The sequence below is a fragment of the Carassius carassius genome, chromosome 31 (genome assembly GCF_963082965.1).
Source record: "Carassius carassius chromosome 31, fCarCar2.1, whole genome shotgun sequence".
NCBI lineage: Eukaryota > Metazoa > Chordata > Actinopteri > Cypriniformes > Cyprinidae > Carassius > Carassius carassius.
The window spans coordinates 14,981,472-15,008,293 of NC_081785.1; the positions used below are offsets into that span (position 1 = coordinate 14,981,472).

The following is a 26,822-nucleotide window of genomic DNA, read 5'->3' on the forward strand; positions in this document are numbered from 1 at the left end:
GGATTAACAATGCAGATGAATTTTCACAGCCCTCTTTGATCATATTTACCAAGGGTGTCATAATTTATGGACATGACTGTATATATATATATATATATATATATATATACACACACAGACACACACACACACATATATATGTCCATCTCTTGAGCTCATTGAAAGAGCATCCATGTTTAACCTCATACCTAAAAATCAGTTAAAACAAAGTTCTACTGAACTTCTGCATTGGCCAAAAAACAAACAAAATGTCTTAAACCGTTTCAACTATGGTAGTTTGCTGACAGTTTAGCACAAATGTGTGCAGTTTGTACTTAAAACCAAAGATTAAGAGCATTAATATAAAATATAAAAGGCTGTTGTCCAACTTTGTATCTCTCTCATTTAATATAATACAATTCTTAACAATAATAACAATGACCAATGAAACGATAAAAACTTAGAAAACAAAAATATCTTCATCAATTTCCAATGAGTTGACTTTAAGACTTGAAAGAGCGAGAGCAGCAAGCTGCACAGTGGACTGTCTCAACGTTCATACTGGAGGAAATAGAAAATTCAGTGTGAAGGTCTATATTTCCATTTGCTCGTTCATGCACTCATCCCTACACACAATCACTCGCTCCAATTCCTTCTGTTCCTCAGCTTTCCCTTGTCCTTTTTGTATCTGCACAACATTTCTACAACTGAATTTTCCATAGCATTGCAGATATGCTGCGAGAAAACATTTTCATGTGCGCTTTCCTGTACTTCCCCGAACCTTCAGTTGTTGTTTGTCGTAGTCATTGACATTTCTTAAGACTACGTGGAGCCAATCCTCAGCAGTTCCCTTCTAATGGCTAAACGAAAAAGAGAAAAATGTATATCATTCTCAAGAACTGAAAAGATTCATATAATTAAAACAATGCATCCTAAAACTTACCATCAATGATTTCTTCTTTTACTTTCTGCAATTCCCGCACAACCTCCTCCAAGATCTCCTTTTGAACACAACAGATTGGATCATTGTTAGCAGGCCAGTCTATCCTCATTTTTTGCACAATACACATCACAATAAGATGCCTTTTTGAAAAATATTCTGAACTAACCTGTTTCATTCTGTCAAAGTCGAATGACTCAGCATCACTGGTGCTTCCGATTGGTTTTGCCCTGTACAATGTTCATCATAAATATTTAAATGCAATTTGAACGATCAAAAAATTACCTGCAAGTCATGTTTGCTGAAAAAAAAGTGTAGATATGTTAAATATTAATATTGCTTTTTGTTGCAGTCTCAGTTTTTATAACCGGTTCATTTTCAGAGTTCAAAGAGGTCATTTTCCATGTGTTTACACAAACAATCAATGCAAGCTTACACGAAACAAAAAAACCTACATTTTGTGGTTGTCAGAAAGCAAGCAGAACCGGCTTTGTTTGCATTTAGGTCATTCCAGACTCGTGTTGCCCAGAGCTTTACTTCCTTAACATGACCATTTGTACTGGCAACCGAGCAACAGACATTTACTCACACATGCAAACTCTAAGCTTGATAAAATCATTCATTTCACTGCTCTGGTGCAATCCAGCGTGGAATGCCTCAGCCAATATCAATTTTAAAGGAACCAAATGTTTTAAAATAACAAGAAGTCAAGAGACAAAGAACTCACAGAACAGAGTGAGAAATGAAATGTTTACTTAACAGTAAATCTGTTAAAAAATACCTTGACACAGCAGAAGACTTGTCTGCAGAGTTGGCTCGTTCCCATGGCTTCTTCACAGGATCTGAGAAAAATATTCAAAAACATTTTGTTTTTGCTCACCAAACCCAAATACAGCTCATAATTTACCAAAAAAATATATATTTTTACCAAAAGGTTTTTAGCTTTCTGAATATCCTATATAATTCGTTTCCACAAAAATACACTTGTTCTCAAAAATAATAAATGTATCTTGATCAGATCAGCATAATATAATGATTTCTGAAGGAACACGTGACACTGAACACTGGAGTGATGGCTGCTGAAAAATCAATTATAAACAATTATTTTAATATTATTTCACAAGGTTAGTTTTTACTGTATATTTGATCAGAAATGTAGCATTGATTAGCATTAGAGACTTATTTTAGAAATATAAAAACAATTACCAACCTCAAATTTTTGAGTGGTACTGTATATACAGTATAAATTGCTAAATTAACAAAAAAATATATAATTATTAATTTAAAAACACAACCTGAATTTTGTCCACGAGAAGATGAAGGCGATCCATTAGACTCCTCCTGATGTTAGAAAATATACAATGAATGGAATTGAACAGAACACAATCAGTGTGCGTTTAGACAAATAGTGTACAAAAGTCATACATTTTGACTGTCTTCTGGTTTCTCTGAGGCCTTCCTCCTGCAGAATGACCATATTTAACAATCAATATGTGTACTGCCACAAGTCATGTATCATTAGTTATGGGGGAAAAAAATAGGACATATAAATGGAGGCGTTCTGACCTCCGTGCTAAAAGGGCATTCATCTCCTGCATGAGACCCTCTCCACCTCCTCCACTGCCTCCACTGGAGCGATTGGCATCGTTCTTGTTACTGCTTTCCTCTGTCTACAAAAGATTAAACATGAAATAATTAGGCAGCAAGATACTATTATTAAACTTTTTGCATAAAAAATTAAATATGTGAAACATGTTGAGGTTTGAGAAAGATAAGTGCTCACCCGCTGAACTTTTCGCAGCTTGGCACCAGCTATAGCTGCAGCCAGACCTGACGGAGCAAAACCTCCACCAGCCGGCAGTGGAGGAGGGGCAGGAGGGGGCCCTATGGAGGGTGGTGGAGGCCCGGGTGGAGGCGGCCCAGGTGGGGGAGGCCCAGGAGGGGGCGGAGGGGCTGGTGGACCCGCCATGGATGCTGAGGTAGGGGGGTGAGTAGGAGGGGTGGATGAGAGCATGGAAGGATGACCCGGTGGAACAGGAGGACCTGCTGGAAGAAAGGAAAGTATCACTGTTGTATTCTACACTGAGTGCCTAATTACAAATACACTGCAATGGGGAATATTTGTATGGAAGCTTGTTTCCACCACTGAATAAAAAAGAAAAAAGGTATTTGTGACTCATCTCAGAATTCTGAATTAAGTTTACAATCTCACAATTCTTAATTTTTTTTCCCACAATTGCCATTTTACAATCTTGCAATTCTTTTTTTCCCCCTCAGAATTCTGTGATATACCTTGCAAGTATAATTTTCTGCAATTCTGATTTTATAACTTAATAAGAAAAAAAAATAGATAAAATGTTTTTATTTTATTTTTTTTTGTTCTGTAGTAGAAACAAGCTTCAATGCATTTGTGTTGTGTTTGTTGTGCATCACTAGCTAAATTGTAGAAAGCAGAATTGCAAATGGGGAAAATGAAAAACAAATTCAAAAGTGAGGGCTCAGTAATACTTTTATTCTGAGGGGACGCATTAAATTGAGAAGTCATTGTAAAGACATTTTTTAATCTACAAAAGACTTAAAATAAATGCTGAACTTTCTATTGATCAAAGAATCCTGAAAAAAAAGTATTACAGTTTCCACTAAAATGCAGCAGAACTGTGTTTGATTAAATTAATGCAGCCTCCGAGGTGTATTTGCAAATTTGACAAAACCTCATCCATGTCAGCCAGCTAGATAATATTATCTTGGAGACAAATCAGCAGAATTTGCATAATACATCATAGAAAACCAAATGTTTAAATTTGCAACGTATATGTACAAGTTCAATGCACGTTCAGTGGAGCAACGAAAAGGACAAGTGACACTGGTCTGTCAAGTGGCCCAAACACTCTCACACTAGCCCTGGGTCAGCAGACCATCCTTAATACTGGTGGGCCAGAATTTGCATATGGTTTCAGTAAAAAAAAAAAAAAAAAACATACTGTTCACTTTTTGAGACAGTTTTTGAGATCAACACGTCAACAGCCCAGCTCCCCCGGAACAAGTGTGGGAAGACTTTTGGTGGTGGGCAATAAACTACAGAAGGGGTAGCTGATGGGGGTCTGAAATACTTACTGCTGGACGCTGTGGCGTTGTGATAAACAGGAGAGGGAGACATCTTGGGTGTTGCCCCCTCGCACAGAGTAGTGTGAGAGGTGGCTGTGGTGTTGAATGGGGGTGTGGCCTGGTATAGCTGCTGCTGGTGGAGGGCAGGGCCTTGGACAGGCTGGCCAATGAGAGGGGGCAGGGGGGGCGATTCTAGTATGGGATAGTGTGGGTGCGACAGAGCTCCAGAGGTGGCCAGCAAAGGAGGGTTTTGATACGGGCAGTACTCCTCTGCCGGGCCACTGGAAGACTGTTGGTGGTGTGTTACAGGCTCCAAGTGGGATGTGTTAGCAGGAGCTTTGGAGCCACAGGATGGGCCGTTGTTTAGGGGTGGCAAGGGGAGAGCAACAGGCAGAGCAGGTTGTTTGGCTGGCACTGCCATTATAACAGGTGGCGATGCTGTGGGTAATGGAGTGTACATGTGGGTGGAGGACCATGTGGCATGTTTGGGGTCCTGGTGGGTCATTGGAGGGGAAAGAGGGATTTGCTTGACATTGCGAGGTGGAGGGGTGATACCTGGCTGCACGGGGGAGAAAGCAGAAGCCAGAGAGGTGGAAAGCTGGCAAAGCTGCTGTGCCTTTTTTCTAGGGGAGTCCACTGTACGGTAGCCACTCTCTCGTTCCTGGGATGAAGAGGAGGTGTGGAAGGAAGGTTGCGTGGGGTTAAAGTGAGCATAGGAAGGGGGAAGAGTGTTAGCCCGATACTGTCTGAGGTCATGCAGAGTGTTTTCGGACTGAGAGGCGGATGCTGATACTTTAAACTGAAGGGTGGAGACTGAGAAACAGAGAAAAAGACAACACAAATGACAAACGAAAAGAGAGAAATATGACAGTGATGAAAATCAAGCATCAAACTGTACAAAAAAAAATTAAAAAGATGAAATGTGAGCAAAATATACGATGTTGAAAGGATTCTGTATGCCTTGCAAACAGGTGAATCTCACAAAAGCATGTAGATCAGATTTCCGAAAAATTACAGTTGATGACCAACATTTTGTTTCATAGTAACACTATTTTAATTGACAATAAAACAACGCCCTCCCAAATTCTCTTATGATAATGTATCCAGATGTTTTACTTTTGAGATGTTTTAAAACAATGTTGCTTGTTCTCAATGGTGATTCTCATTACAAAAATGACTAAAAGTGATAAAAGTATTCAGAAATCATTTTTTAAATATAAATGTTAATAGAACAAATGCATGATATGCATTTCTAAATAAATAAACAAAATGTAATCAATACATTTTAGTTAGTTGTCACGTATAGATATATGATAATTGTCCTTAAAACCTGATTATTTAATTTATTTATCTATTGATTTTCAGTAAAACATTTTTTCTTTTTTCTTTATTTTAGTTTGGGATGAAATGAGATTTCAACATGTTCTTGACATGTTTCATGAGATTCACCAAAACAGAACTCACAAATGCTGTTAATGGCGTTATGAAAGGTGACTGTCTTGGCTGAACTGATGCTGAAGCAGGGGCGGAAACAGAAAGAGAAAGTGAGTGTATGACAGAGGATGGACAGAATGTGCTGTTTGGACTGTGGATCTGTTCTGTGGCCAGGGAATTTGATATTCCTTAGCATTAACTCTTCTCCAAGCAGACTGAAGGGTTACTCTGTGGGTGGTTTAATGAGTGTGTGTTTGTGTATCTTTTAATTGCACAGTGCAGTCTCATATCATATTCCATAGAGGTGTGGCATCTTTAGTCTACCTGCAGAGCCAGATGTTCGTCGTTCCCTTTCCATCTGTATCTGGTCCATCATTTGCCTAGGAACAAATGTTAAGTCACTTAATGATGTTGGGCTAAGAGACATCTAAACACTCTCAATCCACTGTATGAAACTGACACAAAGACAAGCTCCATTAGAGAGTAAACAATCATGTGTGTTCATACATTGTTCAGTTCAGCTCGGTAGGTTTTATAAATGCTAGGCTGCAAAGTGCATCAACAGAGTGCAGCTTTTCATCTGTCCACCGGAGGGCAGAATCCAATCTAAACAGCAGTTAAGAAGTAGTCTCAATCCTCCTGACAACAAATATTTGAAGTGACTAAAAAATAGTGAGAATTTTTATTTATTATTATTATTATCTAATTAGTAATTTTCCACAATGGTAATTGACTGAACTCTACACTTTCAGACCGGTAATGTTAAAAATTAAGTGTGTCTCTACTGGTGAAATTTCGTTTTTGAATTGGTTTCCCAAACACCATCTGCTATTGGTTGAGCAAACAGATAGGCCTTTGATTGAGTCACTCTTGCTGTGGGATGCTTAAACAGGACTATTCTGAAGGTACCATAGAGAAAAAGTGTTAACACCTTTCAGGGGAATCAGAAGAAAAAAAAATCATCACACACTTCACTTTAAAACGAGAGCATATGGTATAATTCAGGCCAATGTGTCCAATGTTTAAAAGCTTGATTAACATCTGACAGATGTCTCAGAAAAAGTAAGTGTCATTAGAGACGGCCCGCACCTTCTCTGAGCCTCGGCATCATCTGTCACCGATCCATTCTGACGATGTGCTCCTGGCCCTGAAGAAAAAGAAAATAATTGCACCTCATAATTTAAATATTTAATTAAATTGTCCCTCTGGAATGGTAAAATGTGTGTGTGATTGCTTTAATATTTTCTGGCACCTCAAGGCAGACTTGTTTATGTCATGTGACATTTGTTGTACTCTTCTTTGTTATATAGTATCATTTAATACTGAATCTATATTTAATACAGTATGGTTCATGCTTTTCTTTTACCTCACAGAAATTTGCTTGTGATTTTCACAAATCAGGCCACAAAAACCTGTTCATCTGTCCAATCTGACTACTAAATTGACAGGCGAATTGGTTTAGTTAGACATATGATCTTTGAAAACAACAACATATTAGCATATTATAGTCCAAACATATTTTGCCAATATTGTAAATTCACAATCTCCGACACCTCATTACTTTTAGACTTAACACAGTCATTCGCAAGCCATCATCACCTTTCTGTTGAACTTGTTATAGGGTGTGAAGGAGCTCTGCTAATAATGTAAACGCCTCTCAGGTTACAAAGATGATGACTATTTACGTCATATGACATTCAGGGACTCGGAATGGGGCATGATAGCTCAAGGGAGGAAGGAAGGCCCTTCTGTTCAGAGAACGACCCTTAGTGTGGACATATCTAATGTGCTTGATAATCTTTGGTTGATAGGTACCATCAAACATAATTGAGTTTAGCCCAGCAAAATCTAAACACTGTAAAAAGTGTGACTAAAACCAAGGACAATGACTAAAACCATAAAATGTTTATAGTTATAGTTGTAATAACCATCATCAACTTTCAAAATTATACTGACAGCCAATCAGAATCAACCTTTAAAGAGCCTGAGCTCTGAAAGCGTGTGGATAGCCCTTAAAGCCACTTTTTGAAAGTTTATCAATTCAGTGACTACTTTTGCCACAATAATGTTATGCATTTCTTAATTATGCTTCTCAGAAAATACTCAAGTTTCATTTTTGCAGACTGAATCCACAACGATATCGCAACGTTGTCCTAGTGTCTTCATTTTTGTAAAGATCTTAAAATCTCAACACTGATTTCTAAGTATTTTGTTAACCGTTTTAGAACCATTTAGCATTAGACATGCTATCTCAATGTTACTGCATCACTGAAACAACAACGGACACTATTTCGACCACATTTCAATGTTGAAGGTCGATCATCTGCTGGCTGAGACAAAGCAAACAGCAGCAGCGGATGTCCTGAAATAACACAAAACACACTGATCATAGTGGCACTTTAAATTTTTTATACTGGACCTGATGAGACTTTAAAAGAAGAAAGTCATTTAAACAGGAAACCTCAGGCAGCGCTGCAGACAGAGTATCATAAACAGCACAAACTACTAAACATTGTAAGTTATTATTATATTATAAGTATTAAATAAAGTTCTGTTTATTAATAATTGAGGAAGTAATGTACAACCCGAATTCCGGAAAAGTTGGGACGTTTTTTAAATTTTAATAAAATGAAAACTAAAAGACTTTCAAATCACATGAGCCAATATTTTATTCACAATAGAACATAGATAACATAGCAAATGTTTAAACTGAGAAAGTTTACAATTTTATGCACAAAATGAGCTCATTTCAATTTTGATTTCTGCTACATGTCTCAAAATAGTTGGGACGGGGCATGTTTACCATGGTGTAGCATCTCCTTTTCTTTTCAAAACAGTTTGAAGACGTCTGGGCATTGAGGCTATGAGTTGCTGGAGTTTTGCTGTTGGAATTTGGTCCCATTCTTGCCTTATATAGATTTCCAGCTGCTGAAGAGTTCGTGGTCGTCTTTGACGTATTTTTCGTTTAATGATGCGCCAAATGTTCTCTATAGGTGAAAGATCTGGACTGCAGGCAGGCCAGGTTAGCACCCGGACTCTTCTACGACGAAGCCATGCTGTTGTTATAGCTGCAGTATGTGGTTTTGCATTGTCCTGCTGAAATACACAAGGCCTTCCCTGAAATAGACGTTGTTTGGAGGGAAGCATATGTTGCTCTAAAACCTTTATATACCTTTCAGCATTCACAGAGCCTTCCAAAACATGCAAGCTGCCCATACCGTATGCACTTATGCACCCCCATACCATCAGAGATGCTGGCTTTTGAACTGAACGCTGATAACATGCTGGAAGGTCTCCCTCCTCTTTAGCCCGGAGGACACGGCGTCCGTGATTTCCAACAAGAATGTCAAATTTGGACTCGTCTGACCATAAAACACTATTCCACTTTGAAATAGTCCATTTTAAATGAGCCTTGGCCCACAGGACACGATGGCGCTTCTGGACCATGTTCACATATGGCTTCCTTTTTGCATGATAGAGCTTTAGTTGGCATCTGCTGATGGCACGGCGCATTGTGTTTACCGACAGTGGTTTCTGAAAGTATTCCTGGGCCCATTTAGTAATGTCATTGACACAATCATGCCGATGAGTGATGCAGTGTCGTCTGAGAGCCCGAAGACCACGGGCATCCAATAAAGGTCTCCGGCCTTGTCCCTTACGCACAGAGATTTCTCCAGTTTCTCTGAATCTTTTGATGATGTTATGCACTGTAGATGAGATGAGATTTGCAAAGCCTTTGCAATTTGACGTTGAGGAACATTGTTTTTAAAGTTTTCCACAATTTTTTTATGCAGTCTTTCACAGATTGGAGAGCCTCTGCCCATCTTTACTTCTGAGAGACTCTGCTTCTCTAAGACAAAGCTTTTATAGCTAATCATGTTACAGACCTGATATCAATTAACTTAATTAATCACTAGATGTTCTCCCAGCTGAATCTTTTCAAAACTGCTTGCTTTTTTAGCCATTTGTTGCCCCCGTGCCAACTTTTTTGAGACCTGTAGCAGGCATTAAATTTTAAATGAGCTAATTAAGTGCATAAAAGTGTAAAATTTCTCAGTTTAAACATTTGCTATGTTATCTATGTTCTATTGTGAATAAAATATTGGCTCATGTGATTTGAAATTCCTTTAGTTTTCATTTTATTAAAATTTAAAAAACGTCCCAACTTTTCCGGAATTCGGGTTGTATGTGGTTTCTTTAAACAGTTATTGCAGATTGAGAAAAAAAAGCATGAAAAATGACACAAGATGCAAATAAAGCAGATGACAGGTGGAACTCTGCTTCCACATTTAATGATTAAATGATCCGTGTCCTCAAGTTGATTATGGGAGTGGCAGTCTCACTGAATTTAATGCCAGTGTGCAGCGTCACATCCTAAAATACTGTTAATGACTAGGCCTATTTACAAGTACAAGTACTTTTTACAGTACGCACTCATTCTATTTCAACATCTAAGTGTGAAAACAGATTGTCATTGGCACAAAAACAATCTTCAGCAGGGCTGAATATCAAGTCCCTCAAGCAACAGGAATGGGAACATGTTCATACGTCACGTAAAAGCAGCATTTCTCACAGTGTCGCAAACATGCAATCCACCTGAGGTCCTGTCTGCAGCAAATGGTCCCATATCATCTGTCCCTATTATAACAGACACCATACTGCTAAAACTCTTGAAATATCTAAAAGAAACATCACATAGATTTCATACTACACATATAGATAAATCAGTCAACACAGGACCACGGTTAACAGACCAACAGCATAAAAATCGCAAGATCAACCTTCCTTAGAATAAAAACAGATATGTGTGGTCTTAAAGCATGAGAGGCTATCAGTTCAATAAGAACTTTGTATTCTTATGATCGGGCTAAAAATAGCAAGGGAAAAAAAATTCCAATAGAAATTCAATAGAACTCACCATCATTTTTTGAAATGTCAATTTGAAGACCATAAACCATTAATCCAAACCCTGCTGAGCATTCTGGGTAATGCATAAATGCTATTTGCTCCACTGGTGAAGCGAGACAATGTGGCAAGTATTTCCACCTTAAGACCTGCACACGCCTCATCACCAGCTTCTGACAGTAGCTTCCACAACCACATCCTCCATCAAAGACACCACAACGGCCCATCCGAGGCATCACATCACATTATTAAAACATGCGACTGAATCCCCAGCCCTCAACACTACTTACAGCTGAGTTGTATTACTGTGGAGCTGATCCGGCGGATTGGCCCTGGGGAAAACTCTGGTCCAAGCATGGCTCCACGGCCCTCTCAGGTGCCTTTACAGATATTTATAATGGTGCAGTTTGAGCTCCACTACCAGGTGGGAACCGGTAATAACAGGCAGGACTCCGTACAGGTGAGTTCAGGCAGGTACACAGCAGCTTCTCTCTTTTCTGCATACTGAGGTGCGAGCAGCACTTCTAACAACCTCTCTAATTTAACCACCCCAAAAAGCAAGTAACATGCAACACCCATGGCCTGAGACTGTTTGGCTCCGTGGATATTTTAACCAGGGCTGAGCACCAATGGTAGAAGCCCCCCCGCCCCCAAACATCTTATAAGTAGCAGCAGCCTGAAACCAGAGAGGCCTGTGTGCTGTTCTTAAATAAGAGTTACACTACACTTAACTGTCCAATGTATAAGACCCAAACAACAATATTCCTGACTACTAGTTGGCATCCCTTACATGAAAGTTATTTTTCTTTTTATTCTTTATTTATTGGTAAGTCCTACACTATCCTATGCTCACCGAGGCTGCATTTATTTAATCAAAAATACAGCAAAACAACAATTTGTGAAATGTTATTACAATATAAAAAAACTTTCTATTTTAATATATTTTTAATGTAATTTATTGCTGTGATGCAAAGCTGAATTTGCAGCATCATAACTCCAGTTTTTTTTCTCCCAGAGATCATTTTAATATACTGATTTGTGCTTAAGAAACATTTATTATTGTTATCAATATTGAAAAGAGTTGTGCTGCTTAATATGTTTGTGAAAATCGTGATACATTTAATTTCTTTCAGGCTTCTTTGATGAAGAGTTCAAAAGAACAGCATTTACTTGATAGATAAACATTATAAATGTATTTAGTTTTTTTTTTAAACATAAAAAAGAAAAAAGAAAACTAAAACCCTGGCAGTGCTTTACCCATGAAACCATGGGTAAAACAGAAGTAGATTCATACAAACTGTCATCACAATTAATTATTCCAAAATTCTTACTTCGAATGCCTTCCAAACCTATGGTCACAGTGTAATAAATTTGAAATATAACTTCTTACATTAAACAAAGTTCTAAAAATGCTAATAAATTACAGAAATATTCCAAGTAACACCTAACCAAACACTTCATAGTGGGGCGGCACAGAGGTCAAAAATACAAGGTTTTGTAAATTACCTGCATCCTGAGAGCTCAGGACATTGAGCGCAAACAGCATGGCAGTGGAGAAGGTGGTGGCCTCCTCTTTGCTGGCAAAGTTCAGCCCGTAAACTTGCCGCGCATCACGCCATTGGTGGAAAGTTGGCGTGGCCTGGTTATATTTCAGACCTTTCACAATAGAGTAGTTTATAACGACCTAGAAGAGTGGCGACATGTGGTTATGGACCTGCATCTGTGACATTTTTTCCCTGTAATCAAACCATTTCAAATGCTCTTCAAGGGAAAACCTTTCTCAGGCCAATTATACATAAATGGCATCTTTGAAAACCATGAAACAGAACCCATTTCAGATTTTAAGAAATACAATAACACAAAATGTACATATGTAAATGTGGATGGGACTGTGCAACTGAGGCACACACTGTGTACAGTAAGATCATATCACACAGTGTCTTCTCTGTTTTGTTGTACCATGTTAGTATCTCACCTGCTGGTCCTGTAGTTTGACTCCCACCACACGGAAGCTGTTGTTGACAGTGTTGTGGTAGATGTTGATGCGGCTGAAGCCCTGCTGGCCCGGTTTGACTGGAACCCATTTTTTGCTAGCGTCATCATAGATCATCACAGAGGCTCGGGCTTGACATATGCTCTGTTCACTATGAGGAAGAAACAGGAATGCTAGTTAAAGATTCACTGTTCAACAACAAAAACCACGACGATAAATTACGACATAGGACAATGAAAAACAGATGTCACACTCTTACCAACAAAAATAATGCTGCAACTTGATTCTGCAACATTTTCTGTGCACGTGTGTATTTGAGAGTAATATTTAGCTGTGCATATACGGTGAAAGATGCTCTTAAATGGTCGGTGACATTAGTTACGACTCCTGTCAGTTAGTTACCATTGTTTATTCCAAGAAGACTAAAACAGCCAACTCTCCAATAACGCCTTTGGCCATTACTGTGGTATTACGGCACAGTAATAGCTGCGCTGTATTTGTTTGAAGACACTTAGCAAGGTGCGGGTTTGTCATCTGTACTAATAGTGTGATAGGCAGCTAAGAGTGAGACAGGAACTGTTTGATATGAGGCCATGGTTTAATTAAAGACATGAGGTTCTCTGCTTTTTAAATAAAAAAAACTTCTGTTGTCAGGAGGAACAATTAACATAAAACGAGAGCAGAAATTGTGTCCTGTATGATCAGCATTAACATAGCTTGCTAGCTTTTGTTCCTTTATGTTTCTAATTAAATAGATTAAAACAGGTGTATTAAATAATTTTGCATAATGTATAATTGTTTATTAATATAATGTATATTTGTTATATATAGATTTGTTTTGTTAAGTTATTGTTTAAAATCAAAAGTTGTATCTTTTAAGATTACTAAATACACTGTGAACTAACATAAATATATTTATTAACTAACAATAACGAAGGCTAATAAATGCTGTTAAAACATATTGTTCACTGTTAGTTAACTTAATAAATGAGACTATTGTAAAGTGTTACCATTATCCCATATATAACAAGCCTATTCATATAAAAATAATTATATTTATATATTTAAAGATTTAATTATTTGTATAGTTAAATAGTTGTTTAATGCTTTTTTATGTTTTTATTAATCTGAAAGTATTGCATATTTTTAACAACACTGTATTGTTTTATAAATAATTGTCATTAAAGTATTTTTCTGATTCTGAAGTTTCACAAATCCTAAGTACACAAAATCAGTTCTTGTTTAATTTTAAGTAAAGACTTGTGGTTTACTCTGTGAGTCAGATTAAGACTGATCATTTCAGACTGATTCAGTCAGTTCATTCAGTGAAGGATCCAATAGACTAGTTCAAACTTGTGACTGTCTTTATTTAATTTATTTTTTTGCATTTTGTGCACACTGGACTGAAGCATCGTGATCAGTACGACTCAACTTATATTCAAGCCTTTCACACACTCCAAACATCTCAAGAGTTTGCAGATGTTCACTGAGATGAAGTAAAAGACTCGAGCACTGACTGGTTCACACAAAGAAGATTTGGTTTCCTGTTGGTGTGCTAACTTAAGCTAGGCAGATTTCCACTCTGACCACCACCACCACACTCAACTCCCACAGAAACACCCAAATCCAGCCACATACACTCCTTACACCCGCCTGTATAACTGGAAGAGCAGCAGTACATGACCTAACTCGACATAAAACAAAAAAACAATTCATAAGATAAGGCCATTTGAAACAATACACCTGAATGAATGAATAAGACTCAACGGCTCTGTGACATTATGCCAAAACAGAAACTTCACACTCTGAACTCAGCGAAAAACGATGCATAAATGGACCATATGAAAAGTGGTTTAGTTTAGTGGGGGCTGGAATACCGAAGAAAAAAAAAATCATCATAAAGCAACAACCTTTTATGAGAAGTGAGTTACAACTCCGCTCAAATATATATATGCTTTTATATCTGCACATGGCTGATTTTTAAAATGTATATTGTGTATATGTAAAATGTATGTAAATGTATTTAAATATATTTTACTCAGTGGATAAATGACATGAAGTACTTCTGGAATATACCGGTACATTCTCCATTTAAACTGCATTTTGCATGATTCAAGCACTTTTTAATGAGCTTGTATTAACTGCATGAAATATTTACAAAACATACAAATTAAAAATGTATTTGTCACTCAGTTCTTCATTCGCTGGTCTTTCATGCTTGCCTTACAACAGTGCCTATTTCTGGCATCCATCTGGGGTTAAAGGGTGGCACGGCAGCTTCTTCCCTGTCTAGTGCTGCTTTGCTTCACTCTAACAAAGTGTCTTACTTCATTAGACACAACAAAAACCTAGCCAAAAGGATAGATATTTCAACATAGTTTGAACAGTTTTGCTTCAAAACGTCACTAAACTTTACATTTTGCACTTTGAGTAAATCTGCTACAGTGCCTGACGGGCAAGTGGCTGAAAGGAGGACACGCTGAGAGTCTGAATGCTCCACAGATCTAATGCTTTTACTCCATAAAGCACCACTATGGGACAGGAATCTCCTGGGCCTTCCAGCTATGACCCCATTAGCCGAATGCTCTCTAATGTGAATGGGAGTGAGTAAACATGTATATTTTTCAGCGTATGTGTGATGGAGTGGGCCAAATGCACCTGATCTCGTAAGGACAATACATGATTGGTATGGGAATTCCTGTTGAATGCATACGTAGTTCTCACACGTCGCAGGCACAATATAATGTAAGAATGTTTTCTGATGGCTCGCAGAGTTTGGCAGAGATGAGTGTTGCTAAGCGATGGCATGGTCAAAGCTATTGTTGCCTGGCAGATTGGTGTGATCCATTCTGCTGAACGTGCTGGAACAGGCCATTCTACACCATTTGTCCATCGCACAGCACTTTGTTGAATAATGAGTATTATTTGCCTTTTATAATGAAATTGTTTGTTGAGCTCTAAACTGTTCTGCACACCTGTGCAAATCTAAGCACTTTTAATTATATGTGAAAAATATGAGAGTAACAAATGGGCAATGTTTTTTTATGTAAATATACATACACATACACACATGTTGGTTATTCAATCTACATATTTTAATCAAATATTTTAACAGAAAACTGCAAAAACGAATAATTCCGCTGAAGTGAAACCTCACAGAATCGCTGGACTATAAGAGGTCAACTAATTTAACTAGATTTTTTTTTCCTATTAAATCAAATTTACTATACATGTTTTTATTAATTAACTTTTTTTATCTGTTTGTTTGTTTTATTTTAGAATACAGTAAAATACAAATTTAACATATAAATAGAAGGATGGATGGATGATTTTTCATTTTTGGGTGAACTATTCCTTTAAGATCAATCATCAGTCTACTAGAATTCAGGAAACTCATCAACTAGTAAATGTTGAAAATAGCAAGCCAGGATCCTTTGAGTTCTTTCAAGATGGTAAAAGAGAAGGGCAAGGAAAGCAGTTATCGGCCAGAGACTCCCAGTTGATAAGCCGCCATAATTAATAAAAGCTGTGAAAAGCCTGGCATTTCCCATTTGGCTTCACTACCTCAGTGAACTTGGTCTCCACTCACCCAAACTCTGTCTCAATAACTGAGAGATAAAAAGAGAGAGAGCGAGAGAGATTGAAAGGGTTAGGCTCCTTTAATCTCATATTAAAAAACATTTAGTCTAAGCTCAAGGCCAAACACAAGGTCTAACTCTGCTTATGTCTGATCACAAGATCTTCACTGCCTCTTTGGCCTGATTTCAGTGGAAATAATTGGCTCTAAGCTGACAGAGTCTACTGCATCTGGATATATGCCTGGTTGTAACACTCTTCACCATCATTTGATCATAATTTGTTGACAAACTGTTGCCATGATTAGTAATAGATGTACATAAACCTTTCTTTTAAAGTGGTAACAGCAGCATTGCAAAGCAAATTATGTTTGGCACAATCTATAATAAGCCCTTTACATAGAAATAAGTTGAATTTTACACAGATGACAATGATTAATTTGAATACTCAAGACGTTTGCACTACTTTCAGCACACGTAGCACCTGGATAGCAAATATTGGATTCAAAACTATTTACTGTGAGACATCTTAAAGGGAATGAAACCCTGAGACTCAACAGCAGCACAAACTTAAAAATTATAGTTGGGGTTATTTTTAGCTTATAGCTAAAATGCTACACAAAGTGAGCCCTGTAAATGTTTCTAAAGCAAGTAAAATATGGAAGTCCCCTGTTATTAAAGTGTGGGAGGATTGAGCTGAATTGAAAGAGAGTTTGTAAGGAAGTGGGGAGGCATTTTTTTTTAGCTTGTAACCCAGTAAACATTTTAGGAAGGGTAGGAAACAAACTAAATCTCTGCCTATGAGAGACACTTCCCACTCACAGGGAGCTTCTGAGGCCTAAGAAGCTGGACTACAGGCTGACTTCCAGAAAGACTTCCTTCAAGGCCACAATCTAAATTACCAAGGATTTAGCGTCGCCTGCAACACCGTAATCTCAACATCGAGGAAGTGATTGTCACAGAGCACTGAGGAGAATTTAGCCAGGAGCAAAATTGGCCTCTGCATAATCAAATTAATTCATGTCCTGACATGTACTGGCATACATTAATGATAACAATAAGAGACCCAAATTACACTACATGAAAATGTTTTAAAATGTAATCCTCTGATGGCAAAACTGAGCAAAGTATTATGCTGATTCGGTGCTCAAGTAACATTTCTTATTATAATCAATGCTGCTGAATGCAGCAATCCAAGAATGCATCGTACCAAGTTTTGTATATTTCAAGATGAGGTTCCATAATAGCATACCAATCTACTCTTACTAGAATAAGCAATTAATGCCACAATTTATGCTAATGTAAATATTATCTTAATGTAGTAATTCTTTGTGTATTGTTCAGTGTTTTTTTCACAATATTAAACATTATTATAAAAATATGAATAAATATAGAACTGATTATCATAATAAATTATGATGATTATCCTAGTATAAAAACTGCTGCTGGTCCATAATGATAATACTGTTAAATGCAAGTAAGACTTTGAATGTGATTTATTCAGTGACATAATGCAAAATAATGGCAGCATTGGCTTGGTGTCCACACACTACCAATACAAATGTGCGTCAGCTCCTAAAGCACATCACTTAACTTCAATATTGTATGGCGAATTTACCATCCCCCAAAATCCACATCCATACACACACATCCTCCGCTACAGATACAATAGAAAGCAGTGCTGAAGGCCTAATGGTCTTTATTTTTGCCTATGAATTAATGTGCTTGAGTGCTCTGCTAAATTTTTCAGTCAGGGCTGCTAGGTTTATACTGCAGTGGCAGTCGTGGTCCAATGGTTAGAGAGTCAGACTTGTATCTGTTATAATATCTGCTATCATATATGTATCTGTATTAATCGTTATAATACTTTCTGTATACATTAATTTCTTTGTTTAACCATTCTATCTGTTTATTAGACAGACTTCTATACGTGTTAGACAGAACTGTTAACAATGACGCCGAACAAGAGAGAGAGTGTGAGCACTGTGTGCGCTGTCAAAATAAAAGTCCTGCCTCAAACACATCAGCTTAGCAGAAAAACTTATTGGCCGATGGCGATATCTGAAAAATGTATTGAATAATATCGGCCGATATAGCGGTCGACCACTAGTCACATCACTTTAATTTATCCTAAACGTTGACTGTCTATCTGTCATTCTCTATGCTGCACATTTTTTTTAAATGCTCACACTGAGCCATTCTCAAAGGGATATAATCGGTTAAATCTTGCTAATTTCACATATAGTTTTTGAGGTTTTGAATGTTCTCAATAAAGCTGTATAAGGCTATAGGCTGAGAGCAGATGCATGTCTTGTGTTTTACTGATAAAGGTACTACAGAAACACTCACCACATCGTTTCAAGAGAACCACTGGACCGAGAGCGAACATGTCCCCTAAAGCATCTCTTTCTTTAATAACAACATAAATTAAAAATGGGCCCTCAACATCTTCACAGAGTTTCAATATAAGCCAACCATTCATAATAATTTATCAGTGTGCATCACTAGTTCTGCAATCACTTGAAAGTTCACACTTTTTCCAGACTGATGGCAGGCAACCCAAAATTAATTGCAGGTTTGTTCTAAAATAAGTTTATAAATTCTAAACACTAATAAATAATAATATGATAGAAATTTCAAATATGTATATAAAGTCAAATAAATTTAGACAACTATTTCAGACAATTAAGTGTATATTTATGACAGGAAAATAAATAGGATTATCAACTTTTAAAAGGTGGAAGAAAATGCATCCCATATCTGTTCTGTTGACATGCGTCCAATCAAACACAACAGTATTTTGTGAATTCATCTGTTATTTAGTTTAAGCTAGTCAAATTAAACTTGAAAAACAAACAAAACGACACAAGATAAAATAAAATATGACAGACTACATTAAATATGGATACAAGGATATACACAATTTGTGCCGACTACAATATGATTATTTAATGGAGATTAACATTAGGCCAACTGAATATTATATGATATGATATTTAATATTAATCAATTTAATGTCTGGTCTTAAGGACTTATTTTTGTACTTCAGTGTGATAAAATTTTGATACTGTTTTGGTTCACCACTTAATGTCCTGAAGCAAAACCAGTTCAGATCCACTGGTCTAGATACTGTATGTGGCATAAGCATAGTCTGTATATACAACAGTTTCATTCAGTTCATTCCAGATTCATGCTAGCATCTAAACATAAGCAAGCAGTATCCAAATGATGAGATTCACGCCAAAAGAAACGTCTTCAGACATGTTCTTCAAACATTAAATGCATTTAAACCTTGCATTAGGTTGCTGATGTGAACAGAATATCACACTGACCTGATTTTGCATCCAGTCATATGAAGCCCAGAGTCACTGTGGCTCTGTGGTAGGCAGAACGGGACAGAATGAGCATCCATCTCTCCAACACGTCCACAAAACAGATCTATGCTGCTACACTACTGGATCTCTAACCAAACCTGCTTTAATTCATCTCAAACAAGTACGTAAAATAGACCTGATGGAGTACAGCACAACAGATGTGGACTTTCATTCAAACAAGCTTTAAATCATCTGGGAGCTGTTCCAAGATTAAATAAGCATTTTCAATAATCCCATCATATCCTCAAAAAACCACAAGTGATAATCTCTACTGTTGTTAAAAAGTGAAGAGAAAGTAAAAGCAAGGAACAGAAACAGGTTCAATAGTGAGTGAGTGGTCAACATAGGGCCCCAACCTGGGTCTCACAATGGGACGTAACGGGACGGCCTGACTGTGGATGTGTGTTTTTTTGTCTTACCTTGAGGGGGATTACTTTATGACACCCAACCCCCCAACCCTGCTGTGACAGAGGAATTGAAAACAAGACATTGCTTCCAAACACACACACACACACACACATTTCATTTACTATTTTGTAGCAAAGACGGCATACATTTAAACACTCATGTGGCCAAAATGATTGACCAAAATATTTTGGATCATTTTTTTGAGGGTCGAAATCACTGACTGAAACTATGACTTTTTTTTTTCTTTTTGTTCCAAACCTGTGTGAGTTTCTTTCTTCTGTTGAAAACAAAATAATTTAGCAAACCAAACAGTAGCAGTTGGCTTCTATAATATATGGAGAAAAAATACTATGGAAGTCAATGGTTATGGTCAACTGTTTGGTTATCTACATTTTTCAAAATATCTTCTTTTGTGTTTATAAGACTATTGCAGACTATTATAGTTATATGACTTATTTGAGTGTTGATTATTAAATTAATTTAATTAGTTAATTGATTATTAAATCATCTTAAACTAAATGAAAACAAAATTAGCTTTCAGTAAAAAAAATGTATGTATATATATATATATATATATATATATACCGTATATATATATACCGTATATATATACCGTATATATCGTAATATACAGTACAGACCAAAAGTTTGGAAACATTACTATTTTTAATGTTTTTGAAAGAAGTTTCTTCTGCTCATCAAGCCTGCATTTATTTGATCAAAAATACAGAAAAAACAGTAATATTGTGAAATATTATTTCAACTTAAAATAATAGTTTTCTATTTGAATATACTTTAAAAAAAATAATTTATTCCTGTGATGCAAAGCTGAATTTTCAGCATCATTACTCCAGCCTTCAGTGTCACATGTAACATCCAGTCTATCACATGATCATTTAGAAGTCATTCTAATATTCTGATTTATTATGAGTGTTGGAAACAGTTCTGCTGTCTAATATATTTGATGAATAAAAGGTTAAAAAGAACTGCATTTATTAAAAAAAAAAAAATTCTTATAATATATATTCTAATAATATATTTTCTTTACTATCACTTTTTATCAATTTAACACATCCTTGCTGAATAAAAGTATTGATTTTATTTAAAAAAAAAAAAAAATTCCTGACCCCAAATTACTGACCAGTAGTGTATATTGTTATTACAAATTATTTATATTTTAAAAACATAGCTTATTTTATTTTATTTTTTTTACTTTTTATTCATCAAAGTATCCTAAAAAAGTATCACGTTCTGAAAAAATATTAAGCAGCAGAACTGTTTCCAACTTTGATAATGAATCATCATATTAGAATGATTTCTAAAGGATCATGTGATAATGATCCTAAAAATTCAGCTTTGCATCACAGAAATATATTATAATTTAAAGTATAATAAATTTAAAAACAATTATTTTAAATTGTAGTAATATATCACAATATTACATTTTTTCTGTATTTTTGATCAAATAAATGCAGGCTTGATGAGCAGAAGAAACTTCTCTCAAAAACATTAAAAATATTAATGTTTCCAAACTTTTGGTCTGTACTGTATATATATATATATTTTTTTTTTTTTTAAATGTATTACGTAAATCATTAATAAAAGCTGCCCAGAAAGTTCACACACAGCAAAAGAATCTGAAGAGATAGGAATGACAGCTTTACATTTACTTCTTATTAGAAATGTATGTGGCAGGTCAGAAAAAGGACGGTCAGCAAGGCTGTGACAGACACACATTTAAAGAGAAACCTGAGCACACACTACCCATAGGTCAGCAATTCTTCACTCAAGCATGGCTTTCAAAGAACTGATAAAATGAGAGGGTTCAGCACTAGAAACTCGTTCACTTTAAATGGAGGACACAAATCATCTGAGATCATATGAGATACAGAAATATGAGATATATAAGATATGGAAAGTGCTGTATTCTATTAACCCAGAAGAAAAAATGGAAACGGCCATAATGGAAAGATAAATTATGGACTGGTAACTGTGAACGATCCAAACACTATGGAACATAAAACAAATTTACACACCTTATGTTATACTCAATCAAAATATCATTTCAAAGTTGTAGACATTGGAATCTATTGATTTTTTTTTATTTTATAATTGATAAATGCTAAATTAGAGCTACTTTTATTGTTAAAAAGTTTGATGAATTACTCTTAAATAAATAAAAAAAAAATGACAAGTCCTGAAATTAGGAGGAACACACTAGTAAATTTTAAGAGCTGCTGCTAAATTTCCATGTTAGGAGCAACTTAAGATTAGCCTTAAGATTTTGGTGAATACAGCCCCAGGCTTTTATTACAACTGACAACTTCTAAGAGCAGGCGAAACATCTTACGCAATAGAGAGACGTGCAGTTCAGTAGAATAAGCCTAGACATTAGATCTGAATTTTGAGCTAGAAAGCAGTTTCTTTGGTGATGATGAGTGGACAAACGGCCTGAACCCTTCCCCTACATCCTGGTCACTTTACACCAGGTGCTGGACACTCTTAACTAATCCTTATCCTTAAAGGAATATACTTTGAATTAGCAGCAGCGCGCCAGAAATCGGTAGCCAAAATAGGCCTGTACTAGGTTAAACCTCGAGACAAATATAGAAAGAAAACAACCAGAGGCAGAAAGAAAGAAGAAAGACCTGTGTAGTCAGTCTGGTTACAACAAATATTTAAGGATTGCTTTGCCGTCACCGGTTCCTAATAGGTTACCATGTTTACAGCATCTAACACCACGAGTGACTTGTTGTCACTGTAAATACTTTTCAACTTGTCTCAAAATAAAGAGCTTTAATGAAAGAGTTGTACCACAAGTTTGGCTCTGCTTTGAATCAAATGCAAGACATCCCAAATTCAGGCTCAACCACACTTTTTTCCCTACATGGCACACTGCTCCAGCTGGTGTCGACTGCCTGCAGCGCTCCCCAGTTCTGGAACATCACATTCTTATTTCCTTTTAACTATCTTGCCTAACCTATTTCTTTTCTGGTTTGAATTATTGGTTAAGCCAAGAAATCTCAAAATATTCCGGCTCACGTTTCAACAAACATCTCTTCTCCATGCACATCCACAATATCCAAATTTACTCCTACAAAAATTGAGCACTGTACACTGGTAAAACATCATCTTGCCCTAAAACTGTCTGCAGGAAACAGTGCTATAAATGCAGACTGAAAACTCCAACCCAGTGTCCTGGTTTCTTATTCAAACCCATGTTTTTTTCAAAATGCTGAATGACTCAACAGTAAAACATGGAGTGGGTCTGGGACTCCTGCTATGTAGTTATTGAACCCAAGCATGTTTTTGTAGATTAATAAACTCATTCCACTGAGGGAACAGCTGGTGGGGGAAAAAATGGCAAAGTTAACACACTAAAAGCCACTCGTATTGTTTGAAACCATGATTAAGCAAACACAGGCTTTATTATTCAAAGTGAAATATCCGGTAATCCTCAGAGGAACTCGGAAAACAGGGTAATAACAAACACAGGACAGCTTCTTACCCATAGTCATCAAAAGAATACATATCGGGAAGGTGAAGCTCCGTAGACACCAAGGAGAAAGAAAATTCCTTACAGCCGGATGAAACAAAAAGAAAACAGGGAATAGGGGGGAAAAAAGACTGTGCCTACATCATCCCTCATCCTCTCAGCTAGGTAAATAACAGAGCACACTCATTTCTGAGATATAATAATGCAAGAACAGGGAGTGTGTGAGAGAGAAAAGAGGGTGAAGGAGGGAAGGAAAAGAAGTCGAGAGAATGAGAGAGAGAGCAAGGGAAGCATGTGACAGATATGGACCAGTCACCTTGTCCTGCTCACATCCATTCTTATCCACTCAAAGGATTGGAAGGCGGTCTGTGCCTTAAAGGAGTCTCTCTCCACAACAGAAATACAGCGGAGACACAGCCACATGATCCTTACACACACACACACACACACACACACACACACACACACACACACACACACACACTCTCTCATTCATGCAGCTTTCCAGAAGAAACAAGAAGGCTGCATTCAGAGTGATTGAGTCAGACTTGCTGTGGCAATGATTCATTAAAACGATTCAGACTAAAACTCTATGAGATTTATTTTTTATTACCGGTAATCAGTTCCCAAGTTTTGGTTAAATTGTGCAGTGATGTTTGATTAATTAATTAATTTGTTCCTTTATTTATATAAATCATGGCCATTTTATAATATCCCCCCACCCCACACACATACATACTACATATATATACTTTGGCTCAATGAAATGTAGTGCCATGCTGTAGTAGAAATGTGTTTGTGCTGGCAGATGAGGCTCTTTGTTCATGGAAAACGAGGGAATGAATCGTGACAGCTGGATTTGATACATCTTCGGGGTCTCAGATAAATTACGCAAGAGGAAACACTACAAGAAAATACATTTGCTTTAGCTCGACAAGTCAAAAAATGACAAAACATCCTCACAGATAAATCAAGCTAAACTGACAACTAAGTCTGACTGAAGTGTTTCCACCTGAAGAGACTAATGCTGTGTGTAGCATTCAGATGTTTACACAAAAACAGTATCTTTTATATTCTGTTGACAAATGAACTCATACACAATACGATTAATCAACTGTTCTCATACCTATCATTTCATATACTCACTGTTTCCTTCCAACATGGGAGTGAATGCTTTAACCTTACCATATTGAAGCATTACTGCTAAAAATAGCCTACATTGTGAAGTAAAGACTTTTGCATAGGGAATCAAGGGTTGAATAAATCATTCCACTGAACCAGTTGCTCAGTTTCCTGCTGGCAAGAATGCAACCCGGTCCAGCACACTTTAAGACTTTAAAGTGCAGACTTTTCTAGTCCAGACAGAGAGAGAATAAAGAAAAGCAAAAGCAGACACATGCAGAAGACTTCAGAGAGGCTGGAATTAATACACAAACCTATGTATATATTGATGTTGATATAGTCTCTTACATGGAGCTCAAAGTGTTTAATAGCCTTTATGTACACAAGATAGTGATTTCAAAAATCCATAATAAGGGATTAAAATCAACTGAGGAATTGCACTTGAGTGCAATTGATAATACTCTCTAATTAAAAGAAATAAAGAAACTGTTTTGATGATTTTCATAAGCCAATCAACAATTAGCACAATGCATTTCATTGATAACTAAAACTATAAACATAAACCTTTTTTATATATAAATTTTCTTCATTTTGAAGTGATTAATGTCGTGTTCACTGTTACTGTGATTTGCATTTGAGATACAGTAGATGTATTTGTTGCCAAACCAAGAACAGTCATTACCAGACTGACTCGGAGTCTGAACACACCCAGTGAAAATACTGCACGGTGGAGACTTGCGCGTGTTCTGCTCCATTCACTTTAGAACAAAATACTGTGTGTGGACACGTTGACTTCCGAGGACAGTTTAGTTAAAGTTGTCACGTACATCGACTTCAAAGCACTGCATCTCAGCTCACAAGCGTTACACACCCCAAACACGTCTCTATCCGCTGGCGTCAACACAAAACCGCTGAAGAATCTGCTCACTCATTAAAGACCTCAGCTCGAGCTTTCCAGAGGATCCGTTTCTAGGCGTGTCCTAACGAACGTGTGAATGAATAAATGATTCACATGAATCTTTTAAGTTGATGAATCTTTCCAGTTCTCATCCATTAACGGATTCATATTTTCAAATACAAATAGGCCAAGGCACAACGCATTTAGTGCAGACTGTAAATAAGCTTTTTTGTTTGGGCTTTCTTAAGGAATATGAATATTTTTCTAGTTTTATTTTTCCTAGCTAATTTTTCATTAAATCATTCACTATTTGGATCTAACCTAGACTAAAGTTTGTAGGATCGGCCATCGGATCGATCTGCTTTCATTTGTAAAGAGAACACTTACCACAATTAATCCACGTATACAACAAAAACAATAACGATAGCTGTATAACTCATCACAACATCTATAACCATAACGAAAAACGATATAGTTGGAATTACTTTCAGAACGATTTTTCCAACCGCCTTCAAAGAGTGTGAGAATTTAGTTTGCCTTATTAGTGTGGATGCTAATATATGTACCGTTATAGTTTTCCTTCATTATGTGAACACTATTTCTGGAGTTTTAATTGTTAGATTTGTAAATTGTATTGAAGGCTAACAAGACATGTTAAGTGAATAATTTCATGATTCACATTAAAAGGTCATTCGCTTGTCGCCGCCTACTGGCGTAACGGTGAAACTTCCACAAAGAGTCACTGAACGAATGAGTGAATGAATCTTTTCAATGAACTGATTCAAAAGATTCAAGTCACTGAAAAGAATCAAAATCCCCATCGCAAAGTGGCCACCCAAAATGCTGTCAAGGTAGGGAGCTCGCAAGGTTTGAAACACACCCAATGTCTGTGATTAACAGTGTCAAGTGCTATAAAATACACACACACACACACACACACACACACACACACACACACACACACACACACACACACACACACATATATATATATATATATATATATATATATATAACCAATGCATTTTGATGTATAAATGAATACATGCTGTGTCAACACATTGGGCTGCTTACCTCATTTTCTGATGATATCCCAACGAATATATGGATGCAATAAATAATTTAAAAGGTGAAAAAAGAAACTTAGCCAAGCCTATGTATGTAAAGCTATCGGCGCATAAATATGTATTTTAATGAGTATAAATACAGCACGTGTATTATTCCATAAAACAATGGTCAGCTTGAATGTATTTGCCCATCCAGCGATGCACAGTCAGTCCTCGGATCAAAAGCAATGCAGATGTCTCGAAAGATCTACAGCATATCGCTCTCTGTCACCACAGCGGAATAAAACATATCCCATGTTTAGCTCATGGTCGCGCCTACAACATCGATCTGTATTGCGGACTGCAAACGTGCACTGGAGTTGCCATTTTCCTCCACCGTGTTATGACAATGAGAAAGGAGCTAATCGGGAGAGTGTAAAAACAAACACGCAGAACAGAGACCCCTGGTGGCCAATATGCCGCATTGCAACGTCCTCTGAGCCCTGCCTGCTTGGCCTCATTGGATTACTTTTATTCCTCCTCTTCC

The 26,822-nt window shown here is 36.8% G+C and overlaps 1 protein-coding gene across 7 annotated transcripts; it reads right to left on the reverse strand.

Annotated features, from left to right (window-relative positions):
* Positions 1–359: 359 nt before the first annotated feature.
* On the reverse strand, positions 360–26,763 carry LOC132111623 (ena/VASP-like protein). 7 transcript variants are annotated; one of them, XM_059519104.1, is made up of 14 exons: positions 26,304–26,763; positions 12,339–12,507; positions 11,870–12,047; positions 6,548–6,605; positions 5,783–5,838; positions 4,034–4,837; positions 2,703–2,965; positions 2,486–2,589; positions 2,345–2,381; positions 2,215–2,260; positions 1,701–1,761; positions 1,089–1,149; positions 923–980; positions 360–839 (listed from the first exon to the last, which is right to left on the reverse strand). In XM_059519104.1, the coding sequence occupies exons 1-14, from the start codon at positions 26,306–26,308 to the stop codon at positions 802–804; spliced, it is 1,938 nt and encodes a 645-aa protein (XP_059375087.1). In that variant the 5' UTR covers positions 26,309–26,763; the 3' UTR covers positions 360–801. The 7 variants fall into 7 exon arrangements, with proteins under 7 accessions (XP_059375087.1, XP_059375086.1, XP_059375085.1 ...); XM_059519103.1 differs by lacking the exon at positions 26,304–26,763 and adding an exon at positions 23,222–23,481; XM_059519102.1 differs by lacking the exon at positions 26,304–26,763 and adding an exon at positions 19,264–19,628 and having other exon boundaries at positions 2,703–2,962.
* Between the last annotated feature and the right edge of the window lie 59 nt (positions 26,764–26,822).